General features: G+C 38.1%; 1 protein-coding gene across 2 annotated transcripts; it reads right to left on the reverse strand.

The window, feature by feature from the left end:
* Nucleotides 1–41: 41 nt before the first annotated feature.
* Nucleotides 42–12039, reverse strand: srpk1a (SRSF protein kinase 1a). Of its 2 annotated transcripts, XM_027167546.2 has the most exons (16): nt 11907–12028; nt 11021–11075; nt 9831–9988; nt 9550–9658; nt 9281–9368; nt 9083–9170; nt 8621–8727; nt 8243–8408; nt 7847–7872; nt 7409–7640; nt 6298–6618; nt 6017–6117; nt 5599–5706; nt 5295–5364; nt 3141–3233; nt 42–1085 (listed from the first exon to the last, which is right to left on the reverse strand). In XM_027167546.2, the coding sequence occupies exons 1-16, from the start codon at nt 11917–11919 to the stop codon at nt 901–903; spliced, it is 1920 nt and encodes a 639-aa protein (XP_027023347.1). In that variant the 5' UTR covers nt 11920–12028; the 3' UTR covers nt 42–900. The 2 variants fall into 2 exon arrangements, with proteins under 2 accessions (XP_027023347.1, XP_027023348.1); XM_027167547.2 differs by lacking the exons at nt 42–1085; nt 3141–3233 and adding an exon at nt 3256–3907 and having other exon boundaries at nt 11907–12039.
* Between the last annotated feature and the right edge of the window lie 922 nt (nt 12040–12961).

Consider the following 12961-nt stretch of genomic DNA (forward strand, 5'->3'; position numbering starts at 1 on the left):
TAAATTGGAACCTTCCTACAAAGAAATAAATCAAATTTCACCCCTCTTCCAAATATTTTATTAAAACATTACTATCCAGCTAAATAATCTTAGTTATCAATAGTATGATTTCTTTAAAAACTGTACATGGCTGTAATATACAGATCAAGGCAAAGTCTTTGGTACACATATATACACTAACAAGACAAACACACATATGCATGCGCACAGACTCGCTCACTCAATCTCTCTCCCGCACACTCACAAACACAGACTTTTCACAACTATCTTTTCGGTGGTGTTTAACAGCTACTCATTTTCTGGAAGCATAGAAAGCGAGAAAGCAATCCTCCAAGTGTACTCAGATTTGAAGTAAAGTGACACGTTAAAAAAAAAAAAAAAAAAAAACCCACAACTGACACTTTTAGAGACAAAATTACACAGTGGTATGGCATTTCCTAAAATAAACTACAAATTATTTTCTACAGGTATGATGTAAACCTAATGGTTCCTTTTCTACCTCTGGTGTGCGCACTCCCAAAACTAGGAAACATGTAACAAAGTGACTCACAATATGTGCCCTTACAACAAGCCTATGGACAGCTAAAGCCTAGCAAAATACAAAAATCTGAACTTTTAGGATGTATCACACAGCTAGAATAATACAAGAGATGTTCCCTAAAACTGTTGTGCAAATTTAGGGGAAGAAGTAGAGTTTGAGGACAAACGCTGCCTCAGGAAATAAGTCTCAAGACATAAAACAACCAGGATAACAACGCATTTCTCAAGTGAAACATACAATAAACCACACACAAAAATAATTACAGGTACTATTCTGGTATGCACTCAAACTGGAAAGTGATATGTTGCAGTCTCATATGGAAGTGGAGGAAATGGGGCTGCAGAAATTTAGATGAGCCACTAGAGGGAGAGCCACGGATGGCGCAGGCATTCAGCAGCCGTGGCTCTTTTCTCAGGGACGAGTTCAAGCATGGGAAGCAGGAAGTCTGCAAAGGTCTCAGCATCCTCAGGGGACCACTCATATTTATCCAACAGCACCTCCAACAGACCCCAAGGCTTCAACTTGGTGATATGCTTCAGGTCACCTGCACAGATCACACATTTAGACCCTGCACACTCTCGACATACTGACACACTATATCAATTAAAGCAGTAAAGCATGCATACATGAGGGACTCTACAGTTTTAACAAAAATGATAAATGATTGTTGTTTTTTTAAATATGCATTAACTTACTATAGAATTACTATTTTTCTTTACTACATACCTAATTTTACTGGCAACAATTGTCTAGCTGCATGAAACAGCTCCACGATAAATATTTGACAAATTCAACACATTTGATAATTTTGAAATGATTCACATTATTTAGACTTTTCCAAACAAACCTTGTACTGCTTTTTAAACATTTATCATTCTATCATTTGCATGCAAGGTAGTCACAGCAAAAGGGTACAAGTTAAAAATATTCTTTCATAAGTCAGTAAAAAAATATTCACTATTTTCTGAACATGGACAACATCTGTCACTTTCGGCACCTTATCATTTGATTAAACATTTTGTCTTCCTTGTTTCACATTTATTCAGTTTTATGTTGGAAACAAATTCGAATATATACGCTCAAAGCTCTTTATTCACCCCATTTGCTTCTAGCAAATGGGGTGAAGCCCAACAGAAGAGGTCTTAATCCGCATTCTATTGCTTCTTAAATCGTATAATAAGTAGGGTTGCAAAGGGGCGGAAAGTTTCCGGCAAATTTCCGGAAACTTTCCACGGGAACTTAACCTGGGGAATTTTGGAAATATTCCAAATTGGAAACTTTACGGGAATTTATGGGAATTATTTGGAAATATAGGGAAATTTATATAAACTATATCATATACAAAACATAAATAAACATTTTGTTTGGTCATAAGCAGACATGCATGCAAGGTAATACAAATTTTAAAAATGACACCTTGACTGATTTAACTGTAAGTAGAACTTTCCGATCAAAATGTAAAATGAAGCATTTTTTCACAAGTGAGTGTGTTGGAGAGGGTCATCAAATTATCCGTGCATGTGGCAACACTCCTAATTTACTGCTTATTAAGAGTTAGTAAGGTAGTTATTAAATTTAGGTATTGGGTACAATTAAGAATGTAGAATAAGGTAATGCAGTATAATGCATTAATATGTGCTTAATAAGTACTAATAAATAGCCAATATTCTATTAATATTCATGCTAATAAGCAACTAGTTAAATGACCCTAAAATGAAGTGTTAATGTGCAGGTTATGGAAGAATGCAAGTACATGCAGGGGGTTTGGCCTCAATGGCCCTCCAGTAAGCAGTGTGCTGTGTGCAAGTGACCGAGGAATGCAGGGTACAGATTCAACTTAAATTGCATTAAATCTTGTTGTTTTAAACAAAACAATGCTGCAAGATTTTTTTAACTACATTTAAGTTCCTTGTTATAGGCAACTCTGCATTTTTTTAAAATTCCCAGTTAATTCCCATACTGCATATTTCCATATATTCCCGTTAATTCCCATGGAAAGTTTCCAGCCTTGCAAATATTTTGCAACCAATAAGTCATAAAATAAATGTTGAGTTTTGCTCATCATAGCAACAGCAACGAGGATAATTTCATAGCCATAATGGTCGTCTCTCCAATCACGTTCCTCTACTATCTAGATTGTCTGAATACAATTTTTACATCAAAATCATGGATGCATCATCAAATAAGTTTCAGTGTGCCTCTGTATGATGCAGCTTATTGAGGGACCCTAATAGTGCTGGTATTTGGATGTCACCACACCAGTCCAAAAGAGGCAACATACGTCTTAGAACTGCTGCTGAAAAATTATCATCTACAAATCAATACAAAGCAGCTAGAGATGCCATGTGCACATGTACGTCACTGGATTGAATCTCCTTCCATCATTTCACATTCCCCTTCTAATGGCATCATGGTATAGAGGTTAACAGAGCTGCAGGATGCTTAAGCACTTATTGTACAAACAAACAATCAAATCCTTACAAACATTTATCAAAGTGCTTCTATGAAAGACTTCACAAAAGCTCATCAACCATATGTTATATAGTGTGTATGTGAAATCATTGAAATACAAAACAAGGAAGTCACAAAACAATATTACCTTTCTTGGTGAAAAAGTCCTTGGAGTACTTTCCCGCAATTATGAGTTTGCGTGGGATCATCCCCAACAGCTCAATGATCAAAGCAATGTGGTCTGCCATTTTGCATGGCAACAAAAAAAGGGGGTTGTTTTCATGGTTGAAGGGAGGGTGGGAATGTGGGGTGGTTGATGGGAGACAAAACAAAACCACATATTGATCAAACATGGTTAATGGTCATTTATCCACTCTGGGAGAAGGGTGTAGCAGAGAGGAAGCATGCAGCCTAAATCTGACAGCACAGAGATCGTAGTCAGCCGTCTGACTGGTTGCATTATTCCATTTCCTATTTAGCTCAGAATCCCTTTAAGATCAAGCAAAAAGATAATTCTGAAGTACAGTTTTTGTGGTGGTATTTAAAGAGAAAACCAATTGAAAAAAAACATTCACTAGCCATTAATGGCCTAGTGAGGTTCATTACTTCCACAGTCGAATGAATTACCTGCAAGCATCAAAAAATAAAATTGTATTAAGTAGGAGAAGAATTTAGGAATCCACTGACACCCTTTAACTGTGATGTCTGAGTAATACTAGTTGAAACTACACGTGTACAATGCCCTGTCAAAAGAAGCTGCAAAAACATCCTCACACTTTCCCTTGAGGCCCAGGGTGGAATTCTCTGTCATGATACGCGTACCTCTCCGACTGAAGTATTCCTGTGAAACTTTCCCACACAGAGCATAGTGTCTGGGAATTCTACCCAACAGTTCAATGATCAGAGCAAGGTGGTCTGGAGGAAAATCAAGGGTAGGACAGGAGAGAGAAAGAGACAGACAGAATGACAGCAGCAACGACAAAAGCAAGATGAGCAGCAATGGGCATGATAAAAAGGATACATGTGTACATGCATATTAGGACCTAGATGTACATACAGAAAGTGTAAATGCTACCTAGAAATGTTCTACTCAGCATTCAGGACCAAGAATGTTCACATATGTTCAGGGACAGGGACAGGAGATGCCAGAACACAAGGGCAGAGCACTGAATCAGCTTCGAATCAGACAGCAGGGAAAAAACTAAAACTGTGCATACTGAATATGGAGGTGGCTGTGGGGATGGGTTCAGGTTTGTTGGTTTTTTAAAAAGAGCAGTGAGAACCAACACTCACCATATTTGAATTATGAAAACTCAACAACTAGCAAATTTCAGAATAACCTCATTTCAAGTAGCTGAGGTAGTTTAGATTTTATCAGGTTAAGAACACACAATCATACAGCAGACACGGTTCTCATTAGTTCTTTAAAATACCATGCAGGACAGTATGTGAGAAATGGTTAGAAAGACACATTGGCAAAAAATGTTGTACACACAAACATCATGGGAATTTCCACCAGAATGTCCAGTCTTTTCGGGACTTATTCGCAAGTATTTATCTACAATCTAGAATTTACTTTTTGTGGGTGAAAACTAAATGGACAAGTGCTTTTGCTTTTGACATACTGCATTTAAACTGCAGTAAATATTGTGAAAGAAACAAGCATCTTTTCCAGTTTGGCTCTCCCTGGATGCATGCAGAAATAACATAAGGAATGTAATAAGCATCAAAAAAGCACTTGGTTAAGTGAAGCATGAAGGAGACCTATAGATTTGGATATGATTAAAAACATCCCTGCAGATGTGATTCAAAAAGGCAACATAATAGTGCAACCAAAATGCAGAAGGATGTCTGGAAAGGAGGAGAGAATTGAGTGGGAACAATCAAGTAGAGAAGGTGGAAACATTGGTGCGGATTTTATTTCTAGCTCTGTTAGAAGGGAAAGAGACTCAGGAATAAAGTTACAGCCAGTTACATTATCTTATGTAGTGATGCATAGTGAAGTCTCAGTGTTGTGCTTAACTTAAAAAAAAAAAAAAACTCAATAACTGCAAGATATACACAGAGTATGTGGTGCAATCACAAATAAAATCATTAGTCAATCTTATCTTAATAAAATACTGCCACCGTCTTGGAAAACCAATAGTAGGCATATATGCAGTGGAAAGGTAAAGCGACTATGCCTGTAGTTCAAACTAGCCAAACATAGGACTACAAGTAACTAGCATCAGCACAGAGGACTACACATAGTGTTTAAAAAGGAAGTCTATAGCAAAGTGGAGACAGGAAGTAAATTTTTTACCTTCATCTCTAGAATAATCTTCACCAGAGTGGGGTTCAAACAAGTAGTCTCCAGTGGCCAGTTCAAATGCCTGCCATGAGAGGAAGGACACGTAGAGGAAGAGATTTTTAACTGAAAGAGTCTCAGGAACAATCAGGAAACTGCCACATCTATGCTTACAAATAGTAAGGAAGTCATTAAAAACAAATCGAGATTAAGTAATTATGCCACTGGACAGAACATTAAGTAAATGTATAGAGGTTTTTTTTGTAGTTAAAACTATACACTTGTTCAGTGCTTGTTATAAGTATTGTATATCTCTCACCATACATGCTGTACTCCATATATCAGCTGGTGTACTGTAACCTGCACCAATCAGCACCTCCAGGGAGCGATACTGCCTTGTCTGTATGTCCTCAGTGAAGTGTTTTTGCTAGAGGAAAACAGCATTTTCATTCACCAGTTCAGCCATAAGGTACGTGTGTAAATAAGGTATGTGCGTACTTGATAACATTTCCCAGATGAAAATAAATAATCCAAAAACTAGCAGATCCGGAATAAGTGACATGGTGACAGGCCCCACTGTTAAACTAACGAGTTTAAATTGAATATAATTTTATTTTTATATAAAATGTAATATATCAAATAGTAATGTTTGCTTAGTGTTTAGACTACAGCAGAATAAACTGGAAAGAGTATGTTGACAATCCATAAAGGGTCAATGGAAAGATGAAGCCTCTTACCACCCAGCATGCATTGCCTAAGTCAGCAATCTTGACCTTGATCTTGTCTGAATTAATCGGTTCCAAGGGATTGACTAGAAGGCTCCCTGCTGCCAGTTTGGCTATGAGAAGAGAGATAGGCAAATAATTACCCAATGTAATTATTATAGATCCAAGTAGAAAGAAGATATATATATATATATATATATATATATATAGAAACAAAATGTATACACAAATTTGTGATGAGCTTAAAACAAGACCAGGAAGAATTATTTATTTTGAGTGTGCAGCTGGCTGACCATTTTGCAGTGACGACTCCTTGTCTCTGGTAGGCAGTGGCCTTTCCTGCAGTTTGTCATCTTCTCCCTCCTCCCTCACATCTCCATTACGGTGACTCTGGCCAGGATCAGGAGAATACAGCCCATTACAGTACTCATAAGGGCTCTGGGGCATGTCCCATGAAGATCCTACATTAGCATTGCGCTGGTCCTCCTGTTTCAGATGCATTTGTTGCTTGATTTCATCTAGTTCTTCCTCGGGTAGAGATTGGCTGCCAGGCAGGTGGCCATTACAGTTGAGCTCATCTGAAGCACCAGAAGTGAGGCGCTCTCTCGGGTTAGCTGGGTTTAGAGGGACAAAAAATCCAGTCAAAATGGATGATGGAACCCAGCCCAAACTTAGCACATCTAATCCAAAACATGAAATGAGCATCAAGATGAGCAGAAAATCTGATCACATTCTTCCCATTTCAACAAAATCTGACAATAACTTGTGAAATATAAACCAAGGAAGTACCACTAAAATCATTAAATGTTCATCTAATCATTCATTTTCAAAAATACAAATGATCATCAATGTTACAGGAAAATATATTTTTGATCTAGTTGGTCTAGCTAACAGATAGTGTTAAGCAAAAGGGTTGTCACAGGCTATAGAACAGAAATCAACTTGACACATCTCAACCTGATAAGAGAAAATTACATCACACACCTGATAAGAAATCAAATGTCATCATTTTGTTCATCTTTCAACTGTATGTATGCCTTAGCAAGCTAAGCCACAATCATTAGACTTAAAGCTACATCAAGTTCAAGTGGCAGAGAACAATCTCATGCAAGTTCTTCTTGCCCTCCAAACAGAGCTAATATTTTTTTGCTAGGTCACATTTAGCTAATTTAAAAAATATGCAATTTATGTAAAGGACTAATTACGACTGATTTTAAAAGCAGAACGAACAAGTCAATGAACAATGTCATCTAAAGTCATAGAAAATAAATCTAAATGTTTTCAACTTTATTCATCAATCAAATTTTGGTACAGCAAATAAAAGAGCAGTAGGCATGATTGCCCGATAATTTGGTACCTGGCCACTAAGTGGTATACATAAAACATGATTAAAAAGAGCCTTACCCATTAAACACTGTCCTATTACTTCCTCTTCACCAATATCCTGCATAGAGGCTTGTCTAAGAGGTGCACAACAAGGTGACTTGGGAGGCTGTGTGTCATCTTCATCCTCTTCGGCAACTTCGGTCCCATTCTCAATTTCTTCTAGGTCCTGAATGCATTTCTCCAGCAGCTCTGCCTGACGCTTCTGCTTCTTTTTCAGCTTCTTTTTTTTGTTCTTCGACATTTTGGATGCCTGTGGAGAAAAACAGTGATACAGACAAACCGTACTAATGCTCAAGCAGACTAAAGAGAGTAAGGAGAACTAGGGTTATACAGTGAAACTGTACAAATGAGACATTAGGATTTTGATCTCAAATTTTTGCTCAAACAAACAAAAACAGAGGAAATGGCTTGTTTTAAACAGTTTATAACCATAGATAAAAGCACAAGCATGCTTACTTGTTTAGGCACTCGTGCTGTACTCACTGAAACAAAAAGAGAGACAGATTCTTGTACAACAAACAGCTGTGGTTGTTGAACATGAAAGATTTCACAGTAACTCGGCAGCAATGCTGCAGGACTAGAGAAAGTGAACATACAGGCTGTGCTAGAGAGCACAGGGACCATGAAAACATCAAAGTGTATACTGAAAATAAGAACGCAAACAGAAAATGAGTTCATAGGCAAACAAATAACAGAGCGAGTTCATTCTTGTCTGTAATGCATCAGAAAATCAGGTTAAGGATAAGTTTATACACTACATGCTGAGCATAAGCCTAACTGCATAAATGTAAAAGTAAGCAAATTTTACAATAAGCAGAAAAAAGACAGGGCAAGAGTATCATTCAGAAAGACCTGCAGATCCAGAGGGAGGGGGGGCGCCAGCTTTCTGCCACTCCGTGGCTTCAGCTGCCAGTCTTCTCACATATGACTCATCCACACTCATCAGTATGTTCTCTGGTTTTATGTCCGTGTGGATAATCTTACACTTTGTGTGCAAGTAATCGAGGCCCTGCAAAACCTACAACAGTGTGAAACATAAGCTGTGTTATTCAACGGTACATGAATCACTGAACTTACCTGCACAACAGCCAAACACCCTACTTCTTATGGTCTCATTTTGTTTATTAAAAACTAAAAAGGCAATGTACAGTAAATAAAGGTTTGCCTTCTATTACACTGTTGACATTATATTGATCATTATTTGCCACAAGTATGTATGGGTGTGGTTACCTGCCGAATGATGCTTTTCACACAAGGGAGGGGTAAACCTTGATAGTTAGACTTGATAATCCACTTGAGTAAATGGTGTCCCAACACTTCAAATACCATGCACACATCTAAGAGGTGATGTTAAGAAATACATTTTCAAACTAATGAGAACACATTCAGTGTGTAACCACCTACAAATATTGCTGCCAATACAATCATATTAAACATCTCAGCAAAACAGAGCCATTAAGTTGCCTGTTGACGCACAGAATCAATTTCAATTAAATGCTACAATGCACCCATAACACATTATCCAAAACAAAAAAGAAATCTTTGTGAGCTCTTAAAACTGTGTACTTGCTCCAGTCAGAGAGATTCACAACAATGTTGATCTCAGCCTGGTCTACAACAGCACTTGTATGCACATTCTTAAATACATTTTAACCAACACAGACATTCAATGTTTTTTTATGGGAAGGATACGAGTTCCATTGATACCAGATATTTTGAAATCATCCAACAGCTGAACCACCATCTCTCGGTTTGGATCATCAGGGTCAGTGTTCCTTACCTGAACACAAAATAGAGTCAGCAAAGTGCATTGCAACCTACCTCTAATATAATTGGTGATTGTGGACATGCCTGTTGTAAAAGTCAGTGAACAAAAGAAGTAGTACTAACAGATCTCAGCAGCTTTATCTCATCCAGGGCCGTCTCGGTGTAGTGCTCTGCACTCTTTACTACTTTCATTGCCACAAATCGCTTCCCTCTGAACACACAGAGGGGTAGAGCAAACAAGAGAAGAGAGAGAAGACAGCATTGAGATAGAAATAGATAAGACAGGAAACAAACAAAAGCAACAAGTAAAGGGAGTGTATGTGTATGTTTGTGTGGGTGTGTGAGTGTTTGTGTAGGTTATGACATTACTCTGTAAAGAAAACAAAACTTACTGAATGTCCCAGGCAAGCCACACTGTGGAAAAATGGCCCCAGCCCAGCTTACGGATCACATGGTACTTCCCATTATACAGGTCTCCTATTTTCACATGGTGGTAACCACCTAGACAAACAAAAGCAGCAGATTTGCAAACTCATGTTTTCTTGCTTGTTTTCCCTCACTGATGCAAGCAATACATTATAATCACGTGGTAACATCAGACAGAACAGGAGATGCTGTATTTAAAGGATACAAGATAAATCATAAACATATCAAGCAATATCAAGCAGGTTACCTTTGCAGTAGTCATTGGGATCTTCCTGCTCCTCGTCATCAGAGCCCAGGATCTCCTCATCAGGCTCCTGTTGTGGAGGTTCTACAGGGAGCTGCTGTTGCTGCTGCTGCTGCTGTTGTTGCTGCTGCTGCAATGCTCCTCTCGGTTGATGAGCTGGCCTGGAAGAACATGATCCAGTTAGATAAATGCGAATACATTACCCTAGTACTGATGGTCATATAATGGCAAAAATACCATACCAGGACACACGATACAGATAAGTACAAAACACACAAAACCTAAAGGTGTACTATAATAATCCATCCAGTGGCCTGCTATTTACTGTGAATGATAGATTTCAGCCTCTGTATCATTTCATCCATCCCTGGGGTATATCCCAGTATCTCACTTAAGCAGCTGACATAGGGAAAGGACATCCTGTATTTTCCTGTAACTCAACTAAGAAATTCTAGCACAAATTTAAGCTTTAACTTCCAGTTAAGTAGATTTAAGTAAATAAAGTTGAACCTAGAGGCTGTTATTGAAGGTTTGTGGTACACAAGTTTATAAGCATGTGATGGTCCCATATTACTCTTTCAAATATAAAAAGAAGATTTCACTTCATATTGGTTTTTGAACAATGGACTTCTATCTGTACACTTTACTAGCAAAGCCTCACTATGAAGAATTATATTTCTGCATGCTATATCTGCAGGTACTTAGAATTTGTGACACAGTACAGCACTGAAATACAAGCCAAGATACCACCAGTAATAAGATTTTGGCTATGAAATGTATAGAATATAAAAGGTTTAGGTCCAAGACAAAACAAGATGTTTTATTTGTGCCTGGTGGGAATCCATTTTGCAAAGTGCAAGTGGCACACTAGCGGACCACAAAATTATCCATAGATTTGCATGTGTATTTATGGAGTCCAGAAGACCTGCATGGAATGCATTTGCCAGTAAGGGCCATAAAGTGTCCTCCATTTTTAGGGCATGGACACAAACCACTTCAGAATTCAACACAAGCAAATAAGACATAACCCTAAAGCAGCATGTACCCTGCTGTACTTTAAGTGAAATTAGTCACTACTATAGCCATCAAGCTGCCATGTTTGTATGCATATCGTACACAAACCAAAACAAACCACTGCTGTCCCTGCTGATCTACATACTGCACAGAACGAGGTAAATAGGAAGCAAACTTACTTCTTGGTTGGTTTCTTGGCTTTGCCCCTTTTCTTCCTGGCCTGGAGGGCGAGAACTGTTAGGGGGTTTAACAAAAAATAAAAACAGGAAAAAACTTAATTTAGACCACAATAGCTATGTAAGCTCAAACACACCCACCAGTAACACTTCTGCAAATCACAGACTGACATTACAAAACCAAGCTGATGGGGCTTTTATACATCGACCAAATGATGAATGTTTCATCCTTGAAAGAACTAAAAAAAAAAAAGAAAAGAAAAGAAAAGAAAACGGGAACTCTTATTAAATCACAGACGTTAGCTTGTTAGCAAGCTTCAGTCCGAAATCCTTCCCCGAAAAACGCACTTAAAAAGCTTCTAGAAATATAAATTTAACCCAGGTAGAGGGATGCGACATAATGATAACGCGGTTATATCACAAGGCCGTGGACCAAATGATGGGATTCCTTAAGTTTCCATCATGGACAAGACTGTATGAGGTAATTTAGCCTTAAACAAAGATTCCTCTGGTACTTTGTACACAATGTGGCTCTATACTGCCGTTTCATACGTACAACAACAGGAAACAGGACTAGAAATGTGATTACCGAGCAAGCAGTGGTTAATAACGCCTATTGTACTAACTAGTACTCGGCTAGTGCATCGGTTCGCTTCGTTAACGTTAGGAACCTGGCTAAAGCTAAAGCTAACGCTAACGCTAACTGCTGTGTGACATTAGCGTCCGGTCGCTCGTATCGACGTGTCCGTGGACAAAACGAGATATTTCAAGCGACATATCAAAATAGCATGCTAAAATTCAATAAGACGTCATTTACTATAGTAAACACGATAGTGAAGCCAAGCCTAAGTTTTTTTAAATATGAATATGTAACGTTAAACGAGATTACCTTTTCTCTCCATGTTGTCCCGGTAGATGGTGGTTCGAGGCTCCACGCGCCTGCGCGGCTGCTCAGACGCGCATGCTGCTGTCTGCCTGCTTATGCGCGCACCCAGATCCGCAGGCACGTACTAAACATATGGAGAAATAGTGAGAGCTTACTGCCTCGTACAGTCGTCTGTAATTAAACACATTCTCCATGATAGTGCAGAAACAAGGAAATATATGAACAATAAGAAGAAAAATATGAGATAGATAGATAGATAGATAGATAGATAGATAGATAGATAGATAGATAGATAGATAGATAGATAGATAAGAATCAGAAAGGAGCAGGAGCTCCGCAGTGTAAACAGAATGGCACTGATAAAGCATGATAACATATAATAAATGCAGTGTATGTACAGTGGAAAAAATGTGCAAATTGAAATATAGACGTGCAAATTGAAATATAAATACGTACGTATGTGCAAATAATGTAAGAATAGAGTTGGTTCTGTGTGTGTTAAGTGTTCATCAGATGGATTGCCTGAGGGAAGAAATTGTTCCTATGTCTGGCCGTTTTGGTGCTCAGGGCTCTGTAGCGTCGACCAGATGGCAACAGTTCGAAGAGTGAGATGGATGGGATGGACGGATAAGAATGGATATATATATATATATATATATATATATATATATATATATATATATATATATATATATAGATATAGAGAGAGAGAGAGAGAGAGAGAGAGAGAGAGAGAGAGAGAGAGAGAAAGAGAGATAGATAGATAGACAGACAGACATGGATAGATACTGAATTCGGCATTCGGTAACACTTTATAGATCAGTTTGAGGAAAGACACCGCAGATATTCAGACTCAGACTATTTTAGCTTGTATCTTTATGTAAGTATACCGTTATCTATACCCTTAATGTTAACATTTTATTGCATCTACACACCAGCTTGCTAATAACATTGGGACAATTTAACACTTCAATTCCTCCACCTAAAGGGGAGAATTAAAAATATATCTGCTTTCATGGTTACTATATTAGAGATGAACGGACTGGTGCAGTTGAGAA

Source organism: Tachysurus fulvidraco, chromosome 14 (assembly GCF_022655615.1).
Source record: "Tachysurus fulvidraco isolate hzauxx_2018 chromosome 14, HZAU_PFXX_2.0, whole genome shotgun sequence".
In the NCBI taxonomy this organism is placed as follows: domain Eukaryota; kingdom Metazoa; phylum Chordata; class Actinopteri; order Siluriformes; family Bagridae; genus Tachysurus; species Tachysurus fulvidraco.